A 23438-nucleotide genomic window follows, 5' to 3' on the forward strand; every position below is an offset into this window, starting at 1 on the left:
GTGAAGGAACGAGAAAGAAATAGAAAAATGGATCCTAAGTGGCCTCTTACCTGGAGGCAACGACTCCCAGAAATCACGCTGTGGTGCACTCTCACCTGGGGTTTGCGAGGTGGCTGAATACCCCCACTGCCTTCATTTCACTGACAAACTTGGAATCATCGCTTCTATTTACAAGATTATATCTTTCTGTAAATTTACCCTGGAATCTAACAGCTTTCCTTGGTTATGTCTTCTGCTGCTTTTCTGGATTTGAAGGGGGTGTTTATATTGCTGCTTACCACCTCACGCAGACAACCCCTGTCAGCATGCCATGCCCTGTCCCCTCTCTGGTTGGGTCTGTCTTGACAATCTCTCTCCTAGAAATCTTTTTCCAGCCTTATTGCTGGCTGGTTTACACACACTGCTCCTTGCACCAGTATTGTCTTCATTAGCAGCAGTGAACGCCAAGCAATTACCCCAGCAAAAAAATGAGCAATTCCATCAGTTTTCATTAGGACTGACTAGAACTGTAGAAACCAAAAAGTCACATCATACAGGGCCAATTTTTACAACAGCGCTGTGCCTTAAACAAGATGACCTTTTATTCTAGCTTGTTCATAACCGTTTGCTGTAAGCGAGCATGTGTAACCCTCACTGGACAGTAGCTCTGACAGTAGTTTCTGAGAAACCTTTGATCTGTAGATTAGGCTTTCCCTGTGAGCCAGCCGGCCACTTTTATGAACTTTGGAGCTCAAAGTCCTGATTGCAGAAGCTAGTCTGGTAATTATATATACTGGATACAACAATAAACCTCTATGCCTTTTAATTTCTTGTAGTGCTGGTCGTTCTGAGAAATCACCGCTCTTCCATTGGTAGCCCTCACTGCACAGACAGGTACGGAGGTGCCCCTTGTGACCAGAAATGTCTGCCCGCCGGCAGTAAGAACCATGCAAACCTCGTTTTACTCCTTCATCGGTGAGATGCGATTATTTTGCTCTCTCAGTCTCTAACACATTTCCCAGCAACGCACATCGTACGAAGCGACAGGCCCGAAAGCCAGCTGGTGCAACTGGGGCAAAGCGGAAAAAAGCCAAAGCCCTGCCTGGGGCTGGCGCAGGGCGGGGCGCGACAGGACACTCAGCGTGTCGTTGCCAGCGGTCCGGGGGCTGCGGGGGCGGTGCGGGACCCCGCCCGCTGGCGGCCGCCCCCGCCGGGGCTCGGCTGCCCCGGGGCGGAGCAGGGGGCCGGCCCGGGAGGGCGGAGGCGGCGCGGTGCGGAGCTGGGGCGGGCCGAGGCGGTACGCGGCGCGGTCGCGACGCCATGCCGTTCGTGGAACTGGAGACCAGCCTGCCGGCCGGCCGGCTACCGCCGGGACTGGCCCAGGAACTGTGCGCCGCCGCCGCCGACATCTTGGGCAAACCGGCGGAGGTGAGCGGGGGCGGCGGAGGCCGGGGGTGGCGGGGCCGCGGCGGCGGGGACTGACGGTGTCTGTGCCGGCAGCGGGTGAACGTGACGGTGCGGTGCGGGATGCCCATGGTGCTGTCGGGCTCGGCCGAGCCCTGCGCCCAGCTGCTGGTCTCCTCCATCGGCGTGGTGGGCTCGGCGGAGCAGAACCAGCGGCACAGCGCCCGCTTCTTCGACCTCCTGACGGCGAAGCTGGGCCTCGGCCCCGAGCGGTGAGTCCGGGCCCGGCGCGGGGGGAGCTGCCTTGGCCGCGCCTTCGTCCCGAGGGGCAAGGACACCGCGCCTATCCCTGGGGACGGGGTGAGCGAGGGCACCTCTTCTGTCGGGTTTACGGGAAACACAGCAAACAAAAGTACAGGAAGACATTCAAAGTGGTGATGGTGATGACGATGTGGGTTTCCAGGTCTTCCATGAGATTAAGGTCTAATAAAGATCCAAAACGAGATTGCAAACATTAAGTACTCTTGGATGCTGAATCTCAGGCATGCCGTTAGGTCCAGATGAAATCACAGATTGGTTTGCACTTGCTGAACAGCCTGGGAAATACTGTTCTCTGAAGAGGAGCGGTTCCAGTTGGCCTAACTGGTGGAAAGCGCAGTGGGAATTGGTAGAGGTTCACAGTGGGGTCACCATGTCATGCTGGAATGAGGCTGTGCCCCTCTTTCCCATCTCCCTAAGGAGAATAACAGCATTTCCCTGCCTCTTAGGTGCTGTCAGGGTAAATACCTGACATGATTATGAGCTGCTTGGGTCATTCTGAAATGGAGAAGTATCTCGTATCAACAGTGTTGAAATTCAGTCTGCTTTTCAGTTTGTGTGGATGAAGTCTGGCACCTCTTTGTACCCTGCCCATACACAGCATATTTTTACTTCTGTTAAATTAACACTGTGAAGTGTGAGCCAGCAAGAGCTTAGTGCAGATTTTCTACTCTGTTGCAAACTAGGCAGGGATAATATTTAATCGTAAAATAATAACTTTTCCTGTCCACTGCATTTCTGCTCTTATACCCGAAAAGAATTGTCATCCGGTTTTACCCACTGGAGCCCTGGCAGATTGGCAAGAACAGAACAGTCATGACTTTCCTGTGATCCCTCTAGCGGCCTGTTGGAACAAAGCAATGATGAAGACAACCCAGAGATGACCAGCTCCATCTAATTGTTTCCTCTTATGATCAAATCTGTGTAGCTCTGCACCTTCACCTGTATGATTCACTTTAGTGTTTGCATCCTGTACACACAAAGCTCAAGAGTGGGCCGATCACCTGTACTGATTTTACTAACATAGTTCAAGGTCTTTGTCTCAAGCCTGTCTTGTAGCCCAAAGGCTCTCTCAGTCCCCGTGGCTAATCAATTGCAGTCTGGTGATGGCCATTTGTCGGCCTAGAAGAAACTCTCTTGTAGCACCAAAAAGTTTAATTCCAGAACACATTTGGCTTTATTGAGGACCAGAGAGGTTCTTGGGTTCCTCCAGATTTCATCATGCTTTGCAAGGCAGAAAGATCTCCCTGTTTCTCTGTGGCAGCAGAAGGGTCACAGGCTAGCTAAGGTGACCTGGGAGTCAAATTATTCTCTTTTCAGGCTCCCCAAAAGCCCTTTATAGAAAAAGAGGTGATTATTGGGAGGGGAGTTTATGCATTTATATCACTGTTTATTTAAGGCTCATATCAGATCTTGTGCTCTGCTCTCCCTGGTGGCTGCTCCTGCAAGGTGTTAGTCGTCCACAAGATTTTCATGGCTGAATGTTTGTGTGCCGACAGCAGAGTGTAGAGGAAGGAGTCACTTGTGAAGAATTGCAGTGTGCCACAGGAAAATATTTTGAAGGTTCTGCTACTGCCAGCTATAATTCCTGTCATTCACCCAGTTGTTCAAAATACTTTTTCTCACCCCACTGTTACAGGGAGTTTTGGGGTGATACAGCATCTCACTGTGTTCTGTGGATGGTGTTTTCAGCTCACTGTTCTTCTGGGGAAGTGTTTTGGTTTTTTACGACCCGTATACTCCCTCACTTTATAACTGGAATACACATGGCATTTTATTAAAACAAAAGCAGGGTACTTTTCAGGTATAATGTTATCTCTGTCTTCCAGTGATAATGAAAACATTTATCAGATTCCTTTCCACTTTGTGACTTGGTCGGGTCACAGGCAGGGAGTTCAGAGGAGGTGAGAGCATGCCCTTGCAGCATGATGGTCTGTGGGAACACGAGGCTGGAGGGTGCTTCTGCACTCCTTTGTCATTCTCATTGGAGTTACATTTGTTTATGACTTGAGGTCTCAAGAGAGTTGAAAATATTCCTTCTAATTACCATGTGAAGTTAGTTGTTCCCTATGCAGCATAAACAACTTACATGTTTGCAAAACCTGTCTGGGCTATAATACCAAACACAAGTTTGTGTATCAGGCTAGGAGGGCTACATCTTATCTAGTTAATAAAATGTATCAAAGCCTCTATTGATAAGTGTGAATTTATTGGCTTACAACATTGGGGTTTTTAGCTCTCAGTGCTTAGAGTCATGTACCATGGCTGCCCAGATCTCTGCACTGTCTCACGAGGTCTTTTCAGCTAAAGGTTTTTGAAACTCTGGTAACAAACAGGTAGGTGAACTGAATCTGAGACACATATGTAATGCAGGAGTACTCTGTTGCAGGGAAGGGTGAAAACAGCCCAGGCTTTGCAAAAGGACTTGATCAACTAGGAAGGTGAATACTCTGAAATGCAGAAAAAAGTGTCACTTTAATTCTGATCTGCAGGTGGCTCATTTCCTGGAGGTCCTTCTACTTCTTGAAGGAACAAGCACAAACTCCTGCCAAAGCCTTTATTTCCCTTATAGAAACCCTGTTCTCCCTGCTTTGCCCCCAACAGTTGCCTTTCAATCCCCTGTTGCTTATGTCTCCTATTTGGAGAAAATCAGATATACCACCCTTATCTAGGGCTCAGCAATAATGTTATAAAATCCTTTCCCTTGAATGCTACATGCAGATTGTCCCTCGTCCATGTGCTGGAGCTTGCCTGACATCTGGATTTAATACCTCCCAGCTATAGCAGACTGTACTGACTTTTTACCATTGTCTTGACTGTAATTTCCCAGGCTTAACCTCCTAAGGTTGGCTAGTGTTTCTGCTCCCAGAAATGGCCTCAGTTTGTTTGAGAACTCTGTAGGCATGTTTGCGAATTCAAAGGTAACAACCTGATTTTGAACGCTGTGTAACCATTTCCTAGCTTCAAACCTTGGAAGCGAGGGCAATCTTTCTGTGTGTTTACACGAGAGGAACAGTGAGGCCCTGAGCACACTGAAGGGCATGACCAACAGGAAAGTATTACAGAATCACGATAGCTTTGGAATTTATTCTCCAAGGACAACAGCATGATGCTGCTGTTCATGGTGACCCTGCTCTTAGTTTGTCATGATGGAAAGCGGGGCGTTATTTTCTCCCACAAATGGGACCCTGGAGTTTATACATTTGGGACAAAGAGGACTCTTCCTAATCATGCTAAATGCTGATTCAGTGAAGTGCTTGAGCACAAGCTTAATCTCATCAGTGTAATGTGACCCGTTGTAACAAGAGGTAGCTCTGAAGGCTGTTGTATCCCACAGATGGAGCAAGGCCCAAGTGTGCCCTCATCACTGTGCGTCTGCTCGGAGGCTGTGCTGACAAGGCACCTGCCCCAGGAGAGCTCGTGTAGGGCTGCAGGTGGCACACTTTTTCTTTAAGACTCGCTGCAATATGCTCACAATTAAGTAATATTTCCAGCAGGAGCTGTTGGAGTTACTGTTTGGCTCGGGTTGCTGCCTCACGCTGTCCTGCCGCCACCACAGACGAACGGCTCCCCCGCCTCGCAGGGCACCGAAGCGCGCCCCCAGCGCCAGCTGGCGCCGCGGCAAGCGTCAGGGAACGCCAGTCACCCTGGGATGGGCCCCAGACCCATCGCGGAGGATATCAGCGACCGAGCGCAGCTTTTCCACCTCAGCCCCGCACAGGAGCACACCTCGGCGCCTGCCAACTGCAGCCCCGCCCGCCCCTCCCCGCCTCCCTGTCTCCAGCGTTCCGATTGGCCGTCTGAGGAACGGCTGCTCGGCCAATGAACAGCCTCCTTATTGGCGCTGGGCCGGGGGGAAGGGGGGCTGTGGGGCTTCGGAGTGGGGTTGCCGTGGAGACTGCCGGTGCGGCTGCGTCCCCGGGGAACTGCCGCCCGCCCGAGGGAACCGCGCCCGGAGCTCCGCTGGGAGCTCCGCGGGGCGGCCGCGGCCCCTATCGCCGTCCAGGGGCGGCCCTGCGAGGTGAGTGTCCCCCGTGGGGAGAGAGGCCTGAGGGGCTGTGGGGCTGCAGCCCTGCTCCCTCACGGCCCGCCGCGGAGCTGCGACCGGAGGCGAGCGTGGGCTCCCTCCTTCCCCCACCTCGTCCCGGCCCTTCGTGCCGCCCTCCGGGAAGTGGAGCCTGGCAAGCAGCGAGAGAGGCGTCCCTGCTCCTCTTTGCGGAAAGTTACCGTGTTTCGGTAAAAACGGGTGTTGCTAAAATGTGGCGGAGGTGATCTTTGCGATCTTTGTAAAAACAAAACCCCCAGACAAAAATCAAGTGGTTGGTTTTTTTTTTTTACATAAAGGTGTATTTGGAGCGTGTGGTTCCCAAGTGTAGCAACGACAACAAAAGCCAGAAAAGCCCAAGTCACTCCCTTCGATTCTTATTTTGAAGTTGAGAGTCGCAAAAGCTCTGGGAACAAGAGCTAACATTTGAAATTTTTAGTTAAGTTTTAAACTATTAAGTTAAAAGGAGATAAGATTTTAAAGGCAAAAGGCTTTAAAGAGAGATATTGTTGCCTTCTTAGGATGTCCTAACCTGTCATAGCCGCAGATTTATAGCTGAGACAGTCTTGTAACTGAAAAAATTCAATCTGGTTTGTAATATTAAAGACTAATTCTTATTTCCTACCTAACTGATGTAGCTGTGTTCCTCTGAAAGTGCTTGTAGTGATACATCAGTGTCATACATCTAGGAATTAAGTATAACTGTCCACAGTTAGGTTTGCAACTATGTACAGTGCCTGGTTTAAAAAAAATTTAAACCCCCTACCTGCCTGACACCACTATAAAAGCTGTGCAAAATCCTTGCCCTGTTTTTCAAAAGCATTACACGATTCTGTTCAATTATGCTCTCTCAACTTGTGAACATCAGAGAGGAGAGGTGCTAAATATTTGTTACTAAGTTTCTGTATAAATAAAAAGTAGAATTAAAACTGTTTCCCCACCTTTTCTGTAGCTGCAGTTTCACTGGCAGTCTAACCATGGAAGTAAACCCTTGACTAGAGTCTCTCTCTTGATGACTTCCTCTGCTACCTTGAGATTATGTGGATTCAGCAAAAGGCTTGAGCAAATTGTGTGTATTTCTGGATATAGGTGTATTTGTAAGTGAACTTAAAACCACTCAAAATAAGTATTTAATGGGTTTGGGATCACAGAGTCTTATTTATTTAGATGTCCTAAGTATCTGCACTCTCTGTCAAAACCTGGGGCATTCAATATTTCTGAAAGAGATAACCATTAGTCTCTGTGCATATATTTTCTCCATATGCAAGGTAGACAAGGAATCCTTGTTGTGAAAGAGATTTGAAGTTTTATTAATGTTTATTTAGTCACTTAAAGATGTAAAGAGGAAGATGCTTTATTGCTGTATAGTTGTCGGTCTGGTTTAGCTGCAAGTGAGGAAAGTAAGTGGTGTATGGGCAAGCAAAATATCATTGCTGAATGAATGAAATTCCTGTCCAAGCATTATTTTCTTTACACACAGAACTAATAGTGATGATGTATGAGTTAATTCAGCTTATAGTTCAAACCTCCCACTGCTTCCTGCTGTGGTTAATTCTGGACTTACTCTTCTATTAATGTGGTCTCCAATATTATAGCCTGGTTTTAGCCTGTGTTGCATGTGTCATCTTTTTGTTTGAGTTGATGGGAAGGTTTTATCCCATAGCAGTGGAGCTTTTCTAAAAAAGCAGCACAGACCTCCTTCATATTTTTTGCCTTTACTAATATAGTGTTTCAAGCAGATAATAGAATTTAAATTATGGGTTTAGTTATGGGGAAAAATGACTTAAATATTATAAAGGTGTCTTTTCCCCTTTAAACTTTTTATCAGTGGTTAAAAGACTGGAAATATTAATATCCTTCTTTCAGAATGAAGAAATGTTAGTAAAAGTTCAGTTTCTTTTGGCTGCATAAATCTAATAGATCTAAGTGCATATGCAGTAGCTATAACTTGCTTTTGCATTAGAGGTGGCCTGTAGAAGTTGGTCGACATATGCAGAAAAGACAACTGTGTTATAAACACTAGTTCTCTTCTAGCAGGGATAGCAATAATGAAAACGTTTTTAATCAAAGACATTTCCAGGCGCAGGCAGTATTTTGAGCAAGGGGTTGAAGGGCTACTATGGCCTGCTGCAAAGTCAGTCTGACACAGATAACCTTCCTTTTTTTTTTTCCTTTCCTGTTCTGTACATATCCATAAGTGCTGTGGTTTCTAGGCAAGAGAGAGCTCTCTGGTTTGTGCTATAGATAAAAGGTGCAAGAAAACTTCTGTAATTTTTTAAAGTTACTGAAGGTTAACTCATAAGCTATAATGATTCCTGTTCATAAAATGTCAAAGTATCCAAAAAGGTTTTTGGTTTTAGCTTTTGTCATTAAAGGGATTCATGTGTAGTATTGTTAGTGTAATGTATGTTCATTAAATACTGTACAGTAACTGAATAACCTTATAGCTATAATTACATTGCCAATACTTCCACTTCTCCCTCACTGCCAGAACTAGGGCCTTGAAAGCCATTCTGAAGTATTGAATGAACTTCGCATTTTGTTCTCTGTCTCTAGTTAAAATTCACTTTAATGTTATTGTTCCTATGTGGTAGGGCAATTTATCTCTTGGTATGGGGTGGTGGTGACATAGGACAGTAAATTGGTTATTGATTAAAGTATTGCCAGCCTGTCTTTTACTTCTGAATGCTTTCTTTATGGACAGAATAAATAATCTGATCCTGTTTGCTTTCCAGATCTGTTTGTGTTAGGCCCTTCCTCCTAATCCTGGAGAAAGTGTGAGAAGCTGTGAACATGGTAAGGGCTTTTTGAGATGGTTTTTGAGATGTTTTGGTAGAAATAAAATTGAAAATTGTCTCTTTCCCCAGGACTAAGAATAAATTGCATAATGATAACATTGGTTTTGGAGTGTTGGAGTTATTGGTAAATTTAAGAATTTGAAAAAAATTAGCTGTAATGCACACATGTGTTCTAGGGAAGCCGTTGCTTGCAAGCCAACTTGAAATTTTGTTTTTTTCAGCTGATTTGTGGGGGGAAATAGTTTTGATATTTTATTATTTGCAATTAGTGATGACTAAATTCATTCTTGTAACTTTATGTAGAGATCTCTCAGTATTGTCCATTTACCAAATAAAGTAAAAAAATGAGAAAAATCCAGTTTGCAAGGGAAACTAGGACACATGTAGATGTAACATTTCTTGTTGCATCTCAACTGTCATTCTAGATTCGAATTGCAGCACTGAATGCGAGTTCCACAATTGAGGACGACTACGAAGGTACCTTCAAAAGTCATAAGACACAGACAAAGGAAGCTCAAGTAAGTAAACCCACAATTTTCTTGATGAAGTTTTGTCTTGATGGGAGTTTTGTCCTCTTTTGTTGTGGGGATTGTTCAACCATAATTTTTTGTTTTTAAGGAAGTTGTGTTACTATTTTATCTTTTGAACCCTCCTTTAGCAAGCTAAAACTTCACGCAGAGAAGTTATATTAGGTCAGTAAGGCTAACGTTCTGCTATACAGTCTGAATCTGGATTGCTATATAGCAGAAAGTATTAAAAGTGGGAAACCACTGATATTAATGATAAATATCAATATATTGTAATAAGTAAATTTCATGAAGTTGCTCTCCAAAATAGGTACTAATTTTTTAAACCACAGGAAGCAGAAGCTTTTGCTTTGTACCACAAAGCTTTGGACCTTCAGAAACATGACCGATTTGAAGAGTCTGCTAAAGCTTATCATGAGCTGCTTGAGATCCGTCTTCTGCGAGAGGTCAGTGACCTTTACAGAATAAACTCTAGAAACTATTTTTGTTGTACTATGTATTTCTTAATTTCTTATTGGCTTATTAGAAATATCAGTGTTATCAATTGGCAAGTTGTTTGCTGTTCTTTTTACTTGTCTAATTCTTAATGCTTGCATTGCATTTATATTCTCATTTCTAGGCAGTTCTTTCTGGTGATGAGAAAGAAGGGCTGAAACATCCAGGCTTGATGTTAAAATATTCCACCTATAAAAACCTAGCACAGCTGGCAGCACAACGGGATGACTTAGAGACAGCCATGGAGTTTTATTTGGAGGTATAATACAGCTGAAATAAAACACTGGAGCCCCAGTGTTTGCAAAAACTTGCCAAAGTACAGGTGTACACCTTTCAGCATACACCGTTTGAATGTATGTCTGAATTCTGTGTACTTTCTGAAGTTGTATGTGATATGACTGGTCCACCATTCAGTCCCCAACTCAATAGTGACCCTGCTGAAAACTAAAGCAGTGCCAATCCCTGTAGACAAGTGGAAATGCACATCTGAAAAGTGAAAAATGTTGTTTGTTCTGCTTTCTAGGCTGTAATGCTAGACGCTACTGATGTCAACCTATGGTATAAAATTGGTCGTGTGGCAATAAAACTAATCCGCCTACCTTTGGCTCGTCATGCTTTTGAAGAAGGTCTCAGGTGTAATCCTGATCACTGGCCGTGTTTAGATAACCTTATCACAATCCTGTACACACTCACTGACTACACAAGTAAGTACAGTACACAACAAAAATTTTCAAGATACGTGTAATTTTACACGTCAATAAATGTAATGATGCAATTGTGTAGGAGAAAGTGTATCTTGTGTAAGCAGTACATTAGGGTATGATAAAGATTTTTACTTCATTATAGAGATTATTTCATGATAAAGTATGGTTTTAATTAATTGTGATTACCCTAAAAATAAGAGCCTGTGGTCTCTTAGGTTAGAGCCTCTGCAAGAAGTTTCCCTGCAGACTGTTCTCTTGCCTTTCAATGTATGTTCGTTTTGCCTTTATTGATGTTTCCAGCTACATAGTTCCAGGATTTGTGTATAAAACTACAGTCTAGTTCATAGTCTAGTATGATTAATTGTAGTTACAGCAGGTGATACAATTGACCCTAAGATTTTACATTGGGGTAATATCCAGTGGATGATCTGATTCAAAGGAAGTTTAGAAGGGAAGTTGCAAGACGGCAGAAATATTATCGGATGCTTTCAGCTGTTCCTACTGGAATGGTCCTGATTCTCTTCAGGCCCACATGAGCAAAAACCTAGAGGGATGCATTCCTTGATTACACTAATGGAATCTGCAGTTAAGACATTTGATAACATGAAAATGGTAAATGATTGTGATTCTGCTTTATGTTTCTAATTTCTTTTGTGCAGGAATGGAGTCTTGAAAGTAAACAAAAGATGTACTGCAAAAATTGTTTAAACAAAATTAATGATATTCTTTTTCTGGATATAATACTTGGAAAGACATAATAGGTTATTTTAACTGTGTGCATGTAATTATTTGACATGTTACAAAGCTATTGGTCTAATTTATGCAAATGTCGTATTTAGTTGGTGTATATGAAGCCCAGAAATGGGAGCTTTTGAATGAACCAAAGCAGCAATTGACCATTCAATTCCTTTTTCTCCCTTAGCATGTTTGTACTTCATCTGCAAAGCTCTGGAAAAAGACTGTCTATATAGCAAAGGACTTGTTCTGAAGGAGAAGATATTTGAGGAGCAGCCTTGCCTCCGTAAAGATTCCTTAAGGATGTTCCTCAAATGGTGAATATCACCTTATATAGTAGACACTGCATTTGGAGTGTAAATTTTTGGTTTGTGGTAGTTTAGAAAAGCTGGTGAGATATAATGCTTTAAGCTATAACAACATCTTGCTGACCTACCTTCTATATAATAAATAATCATTAAGTGTTGGTGCTGCTGACAGAACATTCTTCAGTAGTGACTTTTGGAGTGAGCTAGAAAGAGGCGAAAAATCTGTTTGCTTCTGCTTGATTATTTTCATACCTAAATCTCTTGTAATCATCTTCCTTTTGTTTATTTATTTGCAGCTGATATCTGCAGCATTCATTTTTGTTTTCTTTTCCTAATTAAAAAACAAAACACCCCAAAACCCCACACGTGTTACTGCTTTTTCAAGCAGTTACAAATTTGGGACTTGATAGATTTTTCTCATATTTGTAGGTTTCAGGGAGTGTTACTGATTTTTAGGGACAAATGAGTACAGTCAGAAGACTTTGTAGGTTTAATTAGTACCCAAGATGCAGAAATTCTTAGTTTATTAAGCTTTCAGACCACTGCAACTCTGCAAATACTTTGCAATATTATGTTTGAGATTGTAGTCCTTTATTACTTTTTTTAATTGCAGTATGTAAAACTTCTAGTAAAAGTTTGGTGTTGTGTAGCTCTGCAAAGTAGACTGTCTCTTTCTGTGTGGATTTTATAGTATGAGTGGGTAGGAGGAAAGTGGGAAAAGAAAGTAGAGGCCCATATGTCCTGGTTCTGGCTGGAATAGTTAATTTTCTTCGTAGTAGACGGTATGGGGCTGTGTTTTGGATTTGTGCTGAAAACAGTGCTGGTAATGCAGGGATGTTTTAGTTGTCGCTAAGTAGTACTTAACACTAGTCAAGGACTTTTTCAGCTCCACATGCTCTGTCGGGTGCACAAGGGCTTGGGAGGGGACACAGCCGGGACAGCTGACACCAACTGACCCCAGGGATATCCAACACCATGTAACGTCATGCTCAGTATGTAAAGCTGGGGGAAGAAGGAGGAAGGCGGGTGACATTTGGAGTTATGGCCTTTGTCTTCCTTGGGAATTTACAGGATCTGTCTTAAATTAACTGACCATTCAGCATCACAGCTGCCTCTGATACTGTAATATGTTCTTGTGATGGCCAGCAGAATTCAAGAAAGAAGTTAAGTTTTTAGTTTAATTATAGTTCAGTCTCACCAAATATAGTAATCACTGCCATGTGCAGATAACATCAGTATCCTATATGAGTTATGTGTGGTAAGTGGAAGTGGAACATGTGTCCTAGCATGCATCCTTAAGTTATCCAATAAATCTGTCAAAAACATGTTTAGCATTTTAGACTACTATACTCTAGCAACTAAAATGTGAAAATAAGGAGTATTTAGAAGATATAGATAAGAAAGGATAGATTAAATTTTAACGCTCTGGGGTTCTATGTATAGCAGTAGACCTTTAACCTTTAAGTCCTGTTTAGTTATAGAGAGCATGATTTATTAAGCTGCCTTAGGTCTGGCTCTTAAAATTGGTTATGTACTGAATTAAGCCAGCACTTTTAGCCACTTATTTTTTATTTCTGGATTGTGATATGTCTGAAAAAGTGGTTTGTTTTTCACTTAAAAATTCATTCCTAGACTCAGCCTATACAAGACAATTTTCAACTCCAAATTTTATTTGTGATGACATGAATTCCTCAAAATAGCACTTTGGAAAGAAAGGAATTTCTCAACCAGACAGTATTTTTCTGAACCAAAAACTTCTGTCTCAGAAAGAAAACAAAACCTCCTACTTTCCTTTCATTTCTGTGTTTGGAAAACAGAATAGGACAATCTCCCTTTATGTTTTAATGTTCAAGGCATAACAAAGATTTGAGATGGTGAACACTACTATTTGTATGCTATAAAGTTTGTAAAATAATGTTATTTGAATGCTTGTTTTAACAGTGTTTATTTCTGTTAAGTTATAGGAAGATATCAAATCAATCTCCCCAGGCTTTTAGAAAAACAAACAACAAAAAAACCAACCAAACAACAAAAACTTTAACTTGTCTTCGTTTCTTATTTTTTCTTAGTGACATGTCTATCCATAATGTAAATGTGAATGCAGCTGAAACAGGAAGAATCATAGATGAAGCATTGGAGCTACGAAAGAAAAGACGAGCTTTGCTAGTGCGTGACAGAGAACCAGACCTCAGACTGGTCCAGCCAATTCCCTTTTTCACGTATGTCTTTATATTTTCTGTTTTTAAAAGGTTTCTCTGAAGCCACTTATGCTGACAACTGTGCTGCGCTTCGGATTTCTTCAGAACACTTATTTTTTTTTGTAAAAATAAACAAAGAAACCCCTCCAGTGTTTTCATATTTTAGGAGTTTATAGGTTGGTTTGGTGTGCTTACGATTTTAGCATAAACCCTGTTTTCAGCCTTTGAATTAAAACCAGTCATGTAAACAACAACAACAAAAATCTTAACTAAGAATGGTTTGGCAGCCATTCCAACTGTATTACTGGATTTTTCATATATGATTAGTTTGTATATGAACTTTGAAGTAAGTATAGCTTTTTAAAAAATGTTTTTACTATTGGGATAATGGAAACTTGGAAACAAATTACAGTTCTTTATTTGCAGCCAGATATAAAGATACTAGTAAGTTGTTATATATGACTTTATTAAGGCATAAAGGATTGGGTTTTGGTTTGTTTTTTTTATTGCACATATTTTTCTGGAATATTTAGTGGACTCTGCATGTAAGTCCTTTTGCAGAGAAGTTGATTCTACCTGTGGATAAGGGTGAGATTTTTATATTGTTGTTGATGGAATGCAGAACCTGAAAATGGTTCCTTTGACACTACTTTTTTTAGAGTTCAGTATGGAGTGATTTCCTCAGCAGCTACTGCATAGACCTTTTTTTGTTAGAGACATTTTTTGAGATTAGGCATTGGACACCTTCAAGAGTTGTCTGGACAGGGTGCTGGGCCATCTTGTCTAGACTGTGCTCTTCCCAGAAAGGTTGGTCTAGATGATCCCTGAGGTCCCTTCCAACCTGGGATTCTGTGATTCTGTGATTATTGACTCCCATTTCCTTCCTACTGCAACAACTCACCAATTTCCTCCAAAAACTGTTGCCTGCTGCCACATTTTGTTGTTTTTCTGAGTGGTGTATTCTAGAAGTAAAGCTCCTAGGGACCTCTGTTCCAGGCCTGAAATTGTCAATGGTCCATATGACAGGAAATACAGAAAGCTATTCTCCAGCTTTTCTAGTCATGGGATGGATTTTGACATGCAAATGTGTATTCCTCTTGCACTGAAAAGCTGCTCTTGCTACTCTAAGCTATTGGAGAAAAACAACGTTGGATGATGTTAGCTTTGTAAATATGATTTAGAAAACAATGTGACAAGAATTAATGAAATTGTGATGCCGTTGCATTTCCACATGCAGGTGGAAGTGTTTAGGAGAAGCTTTACTTGCCATGTATCACCACCTCACAACATGTGATCCTCCTCGACCCAGTCTGGGAAAGAGAATTGATCTTTCAGAATATCGAGACCCAGTTCAACAGTTGATTCTTCCTCCTACCTCTACTCATGTCAGTGTTATTCAGCCAACTCCTGTCAGCACTAATCCAGTGGTGACAGTGCCAGATCCTGTGTTACCTTATACTCCTACGACACCCAACTTTCCAAGTCACAGTCAGAATTCATTGGAACCAGGAGCTGCTGTAGGTGAGCAAGGTACTTCAGTCTAAGATATCTTTCCTATTTATCTGAGTATTAAAAGCACTACAGAATGCATTGGGAAATGCTGTCGTTAAACTGCGTGTTGGTGGATTCAGAATCTTTCCAGCATATGTATAACATCTGGTAGAAAAAGTGAAGTTGAGATCTATGAAATTCCGTTAACCCTTCACATTAGTAAATGAAGGCTACCTAAACTGCCTGAAAATCATTGATTCCTGACTAAGACATAAGACCAGTGTTCAGGACAGTGGATTTACTTTCCTGTCTAATGGAATTGAGAGGTTGATTAGTTGTTCTTAATTGTTACCCCTGCACTGGAGTAATGTCTGACCGCTTCTGGTTTTGTGCTGTTGTGTTGACTCATACTTCAGTTTTTCAGTCTTTAAGATTAGAAGAATCATGACTCTGTTCCAGCAGTGATGCATAACAAGCTTTTAATGTTATGAAGAGTCTTCAGCTCCTTAGAATGAATGAACTGTTATAGAAAAAGATGACTGGATTATTCTTCTGCTCATGTGTAACTTTAAGAACCTGAGAGAGCGAAGCTGTTAGCCATATTTATTTGAAATCTGTAGCAAGAAGTCTGAATATTTTATACTGTAGCTGTATATGTATTTACATATCTAAAGCTATAAAGGAATTACCAGTATTTTGTTGATATTCATGGGAATTTACAGGTATTTCTGGAGTTAAAGGTGACTCCTCTGGTTCCTATTTCAGAAACTTCTTGAAGACTAAAATAGTGAATTCTAATGAATAGTGAAATGCAGAATTTTCAGTAAGTCTGCTTGCGTCAAACCAGCATTTTTTTTGCAAAATGCCATAGCCAGTTTACATTAAAGTCATTTTTGAAAATTATTTTTAAGTTTTTGGTACTGTCTTCAGAAGGAAACCAATGAATCTCAAGTGCTGCTGTAGAATAAAAAAAAAGTCTCAGCCACAAATAACTTCTTTTTGTTAATAAAAAAGATTATCTACTTTTTATTTGGCAATTTAACTTTCAGTATCTTTTTTTTATTTCTCTTTCTAGGTGACATACCTGCAGGTGATAAATCTAAGAAAGGTGTGAAGCGAAGGAGAATTACAGAAGACAGTGGTGAAACAGCAAAAAGGAGATCTGCTAGAGTCCGGAACACCAAGTGTAAAAAAGAGGAGAAGGTTGACTTTCAAGAGCTGTTGGTGAAATTCCTTCCTTCCAGGTGCTGTACAGCAATAACTTTCATTATGAGAGTATCAGCAGCTAAACAGAGGAGGCAGTTTGGGTTGGTTGGTTGATTGATATGCCCCAACCTTAAAACCACTAGACCCATGTTATTTTTTGAAGCAGATGCAATTCATTGTCTTCTCATAAATTCAATAAAGCTGGCTTTAGTGAAAATTACTAAAAACTGATTGAAAAATAAGAAAGCTTTTATTAATGTGAAACTGAATTAGAGGACAATGCAGATGTCAAAATGGATAAGATGAACAAACAAGGTAGTCTTGGCTTGGACAAAATTTGGGAACTAGATGTAAATCTCTGAGTTTGCTTCAGTTAATGTACTTTCACTGTTAAAATCTGCACAACATGCTATGTTTAGGTTTTCACTTACTAGTGAAAGAAAGAATGAGGACTTCTATGATATTGTGGGTTTTGCCCTCCCTTTCACACAGATTAAGGAAATTAGATCCAGAGGAGGAGGAGGACCCTTTCAATAGCTATGAGGTACAGTCAGAGATCAAAGAGGAGAATTTCCAGCATGCTGGACCACATAGAATGTCATTTGATTCTACGACGTTTATGGAATCTGGTAAGGATTTCATTATAATCCCCACTCTTTTCTCTTGTGTTTCTTCCATATAGTATGCTTTATTTTCTGTATTTTCCTGTCATATCTAGAAGATACAGAAGTATATGTTATTTTAAATAGTATAATTTTATAGCACAGAAATGTCTCGGTAGCAGGTGTGGGTTTTTTTAAAGCCGTGAGGACTGTTCATTACTGTGTACAAAAGCTCTCTTGTGTGGAGTTTCCCATTTAAACATATTGGAATACAATTGGAACATATTGGAATACAATAACCTGGGAAGCTGCCATACCAGGATAGGCTGGGAGAGCTGGGTTTGTTCAGCCTTGAGAACAGGAGGCTCAGAGGGGATCTCATCCCCACGTACCAGTACTTAAGGGGTAGCTACAAAGGAGATGGAGACTCCCTTTTTACATGGAGTCACATGGAGAGGACAAGGGGGATGGACGCAGGTTGCTCTTGGGGAGATTCCGATTGGACACAAGAGGAAAATTTTTCACACTGAGGACAGTCACCATTGGAATAATCTCCCCAGGGAAGGGGTTGACTTGGCCACATTGGACACCTTCAAGAGTCGTCTGGACAGGGTGCTGGGCCATCTTGTCTAGACTATGCTCTTCCCAGAAAGGTTGGACTAGATGATCCCTGAGGTCCCTTCCAACCTGGGATTCTGTGAACTTAATTCTGCATGTATGCAGCACAGGAGATTAGTGCATAAAACACTGTTGAAACTTACTTGTTTCAAGTTATGGTCTGCCTTGAGCTTAAATGCATATGGCTTTGTGTTCATCTGCTTGTGTTAATCTGCTTTCTAGAAAAACAGGATGTTCATGAATTCCTGCTGGATAACCTGAACAATGGTGGGATCTTGGAGCTGATGATGAGATACCTAAAAGTCATCAGCCAGAAGTTCCTAGTGAAGTGGCCTCCTGGCTTGTGTGAGGTGGTCCTTAGTATCTATAATAGCTGGAGAAAGCACAGTAGCAGCCTTCCCAATCCACTACTGAGGGACTCAAGTAATCAGCATATCAAGGTAATGAAACACTTCTTCAGACTTCTCTTTGCTGCTGTATTGCTCTCTGTGTACCAAAAGTACGTAACTGATATCCAGCAATTAGATACAGGTTTTGCTTAGCTCTGTCTGGGGAGCTCCTGGTCCTAGCTGTTGCATCTTTCATAAACTGTGGTATACCACAGCTCATGTTACTGTTTGTTCCTGAGCTCCTGAACGTATCTGCATATCGCATCACCCAAGTATACCCAATATGTAATACGTGCGTGTATGTATATGCACACACACATATAGACCTAATGTAAGTGCTATAGATGTAATACATTTTACTCCTTTACTCTGCTCTTTCTTTTTCTTCCCTCCCTTTGCTTCTGATATGACATAAAGTTTTGTTTTATCATCAGGTGAGTAGAGGGGCCGCTCTGTTCACACTGGCTGATTGAGGGTCAGCATTTCTGCTCTAAATAAAGTAAATACTGCTTCATTTTAAAATAACCTGCAATTTACAGTTAAAAAAACCCACCAAACCAAAACATACCCCACCCCCCTAGCCTGATCATAAATTTGTAGGTTTCATAAATGCAAATAGAAAAAATCGTAAGTTCGTTAAATTGATGCTGAACAGGCTTAGTGACACAATTATAATTATAAAACCAGTACTGATACTTCTTGTCCACTGAGCCTGCCTATGTTATCTTTTTAATGTTAGCACTGTGTATTCATTTGGAAAGTTGTTTGCCTTTGGTATGACTGCAATTTGAAATATTTTTGTTCAGATCAACAGTGTTGATACATTTTTGCAAATGAAAAGTGAATTCTGAAAACTATGTTCCATTGACTTAGTTTGTTTTATAAACTAAAGTATCACTATGTAGCAGATGTTAATTTTATATACATCTGTGAATTTTTTATTTCCATACATTTTTCATATATACATACCCTTTTTTTAAACAAATGTAAATCTATTTATAAATGTATTCCCTTGGTTCTCATTATGACTGCATAACTGCGTGCTTGTATATAAAATTTAAAAAGTCAAGACTTTGTAGCTATACTATTAAAAATCACTGTCCTCATGCTTGGCTATTATTTTTCATCCTTGAATTTACTTAAAACTTCATGTGCAAGCTATCCTGCGTGTAATAAATCCAGGTTTTTAAGATTGTAAAGGGCTATTCTGGTAAGGCGTACTTTTGAACCTTTTCACAAGCACCTGGTTTTTACAGCTGGATTTGTAGCCTTTAGTTCTATGAATTTAATCAGAAAATAGTATATTCTTCACAAAACTACCTGGCAGAGATCCACGGTGATGTGATTTTTAATACACTCCTGAACTTTATCCAGCAAACAATAATAAGCTGATAAGGCTAGAGTACATACTCGGTCTCATGGAGATAAATCTGGAAAAATTATAGGATATAGACTTTATTTCTGAAATATCAGTACTTCTGCTGTATTCTGCAAACATGCTTTTAGCATGATTTAGCAATATAATATAGTTTTATTTCAGGCAGATACAAAAATAAGGATGTAAGTTTTTTCTAACATGAGGCAATGCTGTTCTGACTACCTTCTTTTATGAGCTCAGATTTTTAATTTTTTCATAATGTTCCTTCTAAGTATTATTTTGTTTTGTACCTGTTGATTGGTAAATGCTATTATAGACATCTAGACAGAGGAGTAAGTAGTTATAGTTTGGGAATAGAAATCCCAAGAGGATAAGTTGAAGGTTTTCTTTGAATTAAATTGCAAATATAGTGGTGGGGACTTTTTGGGGGTATATTCTTTTTTGATATCTCCATACTTTTTTCTGAAGGATATGATGTTGATGAGCGTTTCTTGCATGGAGCTGCAATTAGATCAGTGGCTAATGACAAAAGGGAAGAGCTCTACAGGTGAGAATTGGATATTACTTTCTTCATACTCTAAACACACTAAAGGTATATGAAGAAATGTTTCCAGGAATTAATGGGATTTGGGAGGTATTTTTCCTTAATGAATATTTTTCAGATCTATATTTTATTGGTCTATCAATCGTTTGCCTTAAAGTAGAGTAGAACTTTTGTAATACTAGTATGTGGGACTCTTTTCATGGGATGCTAGTAACCTTATGATAAAATGTAATGGATTGATTTGCAGTTTCTCCACGAAATTGCCATGCTGCCTCTGTGAATGGAAAGTTTGGTCCTGACTTCCCAGGAACCAATTTCTTGGGAGACCTGTTGCAGCTGTCATTTGCATCCTCACAGCGAGATTTATTTGAGGAAGGCTGGATGGAGTTTGTCACTCGGGTGTATTGGCTGAAAGCTCGCTTTCTAGCACTGCAGGTTTGTTTTACTTTTGATTTCACGAATAAAACTTTTCCCAAATTAAAATCAATGTTTTTCAGAGATGCTACAGCTGATTCAGGAATCTCAGCTCATTTAAACGTTGATAAAATCAGCTCCAAACAAGAGTGATTTCATTTTACTTTTAAATATAATTAACTATCCCTAAGAGTAGAAGTGGAAATGAAGTAGGAGGTCTCACATGCTAAGCTAATATTCAGATATGTTTAATACGTAAGTCTTTGTTTAAATTAGCTCATGTTCAGCTTAAAAAAAATATATTTGGGCCAAAGTTATTTGGAGTAGTATTCTGTAGCTGCAGAATATGGATTTTTGGGGACATGGACTAGTGAATACTACCAAAGTCCCAGACAGTCCAAAATGCAGCTTTCAGCTGAAACAGACCATATGTTTAATTACTCTCCCCTCTGCTTTTTCAAGGTAGCATGATTCTTCTTTTGGAGATGTTTAATTTAATATGCAGATTTTGAAGCAGAGGATTTTAAACTTATCACTAAGGGAATAATTTGAAAGAAATGTTACTTGATTCCAGATTTTTTTTCCTCTAAGCACTGCTTCCTCAGTACATCAAAGAGTTTGTTTATGCATCAATTATGTTTAAGGCAATTGTCAACTAATAATGTGAGTCAGTTTCATAAGTTTGAACTAACCAGTTCCTTCTGTTCTTACTTTTTGCATCTAAGGATTCCTAATAATAAACTTTCCTGAGGAAAAAGTGGGAGTTCCTATATGGTTACAGCCATTTTTTTCTTTAGATATACAGAGTTATATTTTGCCTGTGCAGCTTGCATTCATTTCCTGACCACTCAGCCTCAGTATCTACTTCAGCTGGACTTTGCAGAGTAGAAGAATGTTTCTTGACTCAATGTTTTTATTTGTAAAAAATGGAAGAGTTATTTCTACTGTTTCACTCTTCTGTGTTTTTAAATGAAAGGATTTTAGCAATCCAAATTAATCTTTCAGATTTATGCAAGCTGAATTCTATTTCTCTGACTTGTTTTACCTGTTATTAAAATCACTGGTAAGATGTACTGCCTCTTAAAATATTTTGTAATTTGAGATTGTCAGTTGGATTTTTTTTTTTTATTTGGGAGGATGTACAGTAATTGCACTGGCAGTGCCTGCATTGAGTTTGAACATTTTCTACATGCTTTAGAAACCCTTGCTGCAGACAAAATGCTAGGGTTTTTGGTTTTAATCTGTACTGTTTCCATAGGGAGACATGGAACAGGCACTTGAAAACTATGATATCTGCACTGAAATGCTACAGAGCTCCACTACAATGCAAGCTAAAGCCGGCAATGACTGCAGCACCGTAATACGGTTACCGAACCTACATGTTGATTCTGTTGTTTCTTTAGAAGAGGTAAGAATTAATTTGCAGGCATATTCTCCCCGCTCCACCCCTTCCAGTTTCAAAGGTAATCTATGAATTTGCTCTTTTGTGATGGAAGTTTACCATATCTGACCTAGAATTTTTCTAAGTGAAAAGACAGGTTCATAGTTCAATAATGATGTCAAGGTCATCATCTCCTTTTCAAAAAGACGCCTTTTGGATCTGTTGGTTCCATACAACTTAAGATTGCTTTTAGGCAAAATAAAAATATTAGAGCAGCTGCATGTAGAACAGTAGATTATTAGGTTAATGTTTTATTTTCTGTTCTTAAACATAAACTTCACCTTTGCTTAAATGAGCACTTTACTTCAGCAGTCTGTGTTCCTCATAACAATTTGCATAAACTTTTAAACAAGGAGGTGTCCATCTTCTTTCTGTTGCTATTCTGGGGGACAAAATCCAACTCAGGAGATGCTGTCTTTGCTTTGAAGTCCATCTGATGGATGTATTCTTGCAGCACAGAAATGTGTGATTTTGGGATTTGAGGCAAAAAAGTTTAAAATCTTTATAGCACTAAAATCATATACTATGTAATAAATAATGTGGAGTGGATGAAGTGTTACATAGTACATGTTTTCTTCCTGGTTTATATTCATGGATGTAGCCATAGAGTTCACATAGATTTACTGCTAAACTGCTAGGAGAAATGTCAGTAGTCAAATGCATGTGAAGACAAAATGAAAGTTGGATTGTGGCATCTGTGATGTTCGCAGATTGAAAAGAACCTAAAATCTCTGGAGAGATGCCAGTCTTTGGAAGAGATCCAGCGACTGTATGAGGCAGGGGATTATAATGCAGTGGTGCATCTGCTTCGTCCAACACTATGCTTCAATGGTTATGGCAGAGCAAAACATCTGGAGTTTGTAACATCCATACCAGAGAGACCAGCACAGCTGCTTCTCCTACAGGTTTGTTTTGTTCCTTCAAAAATCTTTTTTAGTAAAGGATTAAGAATTATTCCTGAAAATAGGTTGAAAGGATTTCTAGAGGGAGTGTTAATGGTTAACAAGTCTTATTTACAAAGCAGAACATGGAACCAAATCTGTAAATGGTCTGAACAGCATAGCTTTATCAGTATCATTAACAATATGCCAGCTTTTGCTATCTGAGAATGTGGCTAAAGATACAAGATGTCTGAGGCCTCCATGAAATCACCAGAAAAGTTGTAAATTCAGATAATTTCAGTCATTTGCTAAGACATCTTATGGATGGATTCATGCTGTCTGCATCTGATGTGACTACTTCCTGCTTTTGCTGGTGTTGACTATATGGTGATTTACAACCAGTCTGAAACCAAAAATATATCTAGCATATGAATGATTTATATGATGTAGTGTATCTGTCGTGCATGAATGACAAACTGTTGATAGATACATCCAGTAAAATTGCTATAGACTTAGTCCATTTGACACTCTGAAAATAAGTGTACAAATGCACTCAGCTATAGGAACAATTTGAGCCTATCAGGTTGTCTGGGGGGAAAAAATGTTGTGCAAAAATCCACTGATGGACTGAACCAAATCTTACAGTCTCCATACCCCAAACTTGGCAGACCAGAAAGAAGCAGGAGGATGTTGCTATAGCGCTAGCCTTATGTTTGTAATTTATGAAGTAATAAAATAGTAGCACAAGATCATGAAGATCCAAACCCTCTTTCTGTATGGCCTCTGTTTAACTGCATATTATTAGAATTTTAGACCTACAGCCATCCCTTCCCTCAATATTTTTTTTCTTGCATCTCTTATTAAAAGCAGAAAGATTCAGTGATGTTATTTTTAAAATCTAGATCCTACTTGTATATTTGTCATCCAGAGTCTATGCACCTCCTACTGTCCTTTTTTTAATGT

General features: G+C 40.3%; 2 protein-coding genes across 9 annotated transcripts in view; both read left to right on the plus strand.

Annotated features, from left to right (window-relative positions):
• The first annotated feature begins 1200 nt into the window (after positions 1–1200).
• On the plus strand, positions 1201–3893 carry DDT (D-dopachrome tautomerase). Its single transcript, XM_075110555.1, has 3 exons — positions 1201–1407; positions 1480–1655; positions 2460–3893. Exons 1-3 carry the CDS (start codon positions 1300–1302, stop codon positions 2530–2532), a joined length of 357 nt encoding a protein of 118 aa, XP_074966656.1. The 5' UTR covers positions 1201–1299; the 3' UTR covers positions 2533–3893.
• Positions 3894–5503: 1610 nt separating this feature from the next.
• Positions 5504–23438, plus strand: part of CABIN1 (calcineurin binding protein 1) — a 117259-nt gene continuing 99324 nt past the window's right edge. For 3 of the 8 annotated variants that reach the window (XM_075110556.1, XM_075110563.1, XM_075110561.1), the window contains exons 1-16: positions 5553–5722; positions 8482–8542; positions 8970–9062; positions 9404–9517; positions 9691–9825; positions 10090–10270; positions 11193–11322; positions 13383–13532; positions 14749–15041; positions 16078–16246; positions 16701–16837; positions 17651–17868; positions 19664–19742; positions 19987–20174; positions 21412–21561; positions 22305–22499. In XM_075110556.1, the coding sequence (XP_074966657.1) occupies positions 8540–8542; positions 8970–9062; positions 9404–9517; positions 9691–9825; positions 10090–10270; positions 11193–11322; positions 13383–13532; positions 14749–15041; positions 16078–16246; positions 16701–16837; positions 17651–17868; positions 19664–19742; positions 19987–20174; positions 21412–21561; positions 22305–22499 (2235 nt within the window). In that variant the 5' untranslated portion in view covers positions 5553–5722; positions 8482–8539. Of the gene's footprint in view, positions 5938–6698; positions 6844–8481; positions 8543–8969; positions 9063–9381; positions 9518–9690; positions 9826–10089; positions 10271–11192; positions 11323–13382; positions 13533–14748; positions 15042–16077; positions 16247–16700; positions 16838–17650; positions 17869–19663; positions 19743–19986; positions 20175–21411; positions 21562–22304; positions 22500–23438 lie in introns of those variants that run through there. The other 5 variants (XM_075110560.1, XM_075110562.1, XM_075110557.1 and 2 more) reach the window with 4 other exon arrangements.

The sequence above is a fragment of the Phalacrocorax aristotelis genome, chromosome 15 (genome assembly GCF_949628215.1).
Source record: "Phalacrocorax aristotelis chromosome 15, bGulAri2.1, whole genome shotgun sequence".
Taxonomy (NCBI): Eukaryota; Metazoa; Chordata; class Aves; order Suliformes; family Phalacrocoracidae; genus Phalacrocorax; species Phalacrocorax aristotelis.

Excerpts from the sequence above, each read along its gene's own strand:
- DDT (XM_075110555.1), top strand. The coding sequence starts at position 1,300 with ATGCCGTTCGTGGAACTGGAGACCAGCCTGCCGGCCGGCCGGCTACCG. Across the intron at positions 1,408-1,479 it reads TCTTGGGCAAACCGGCGGAG|CGGGTGAACGTGACGGTGCG; the intron begins GTGAGCGGGGGC and ends CTGTGCCGGCAG. Across the intron at positions 1,656-2,459 it reads CTGGGCCTCGGCCCCGAGCG|AATTGTCATCCGGTTTTACC; the intron begins GTGAGTCCGGGC and ends ATACCCGAAAAG.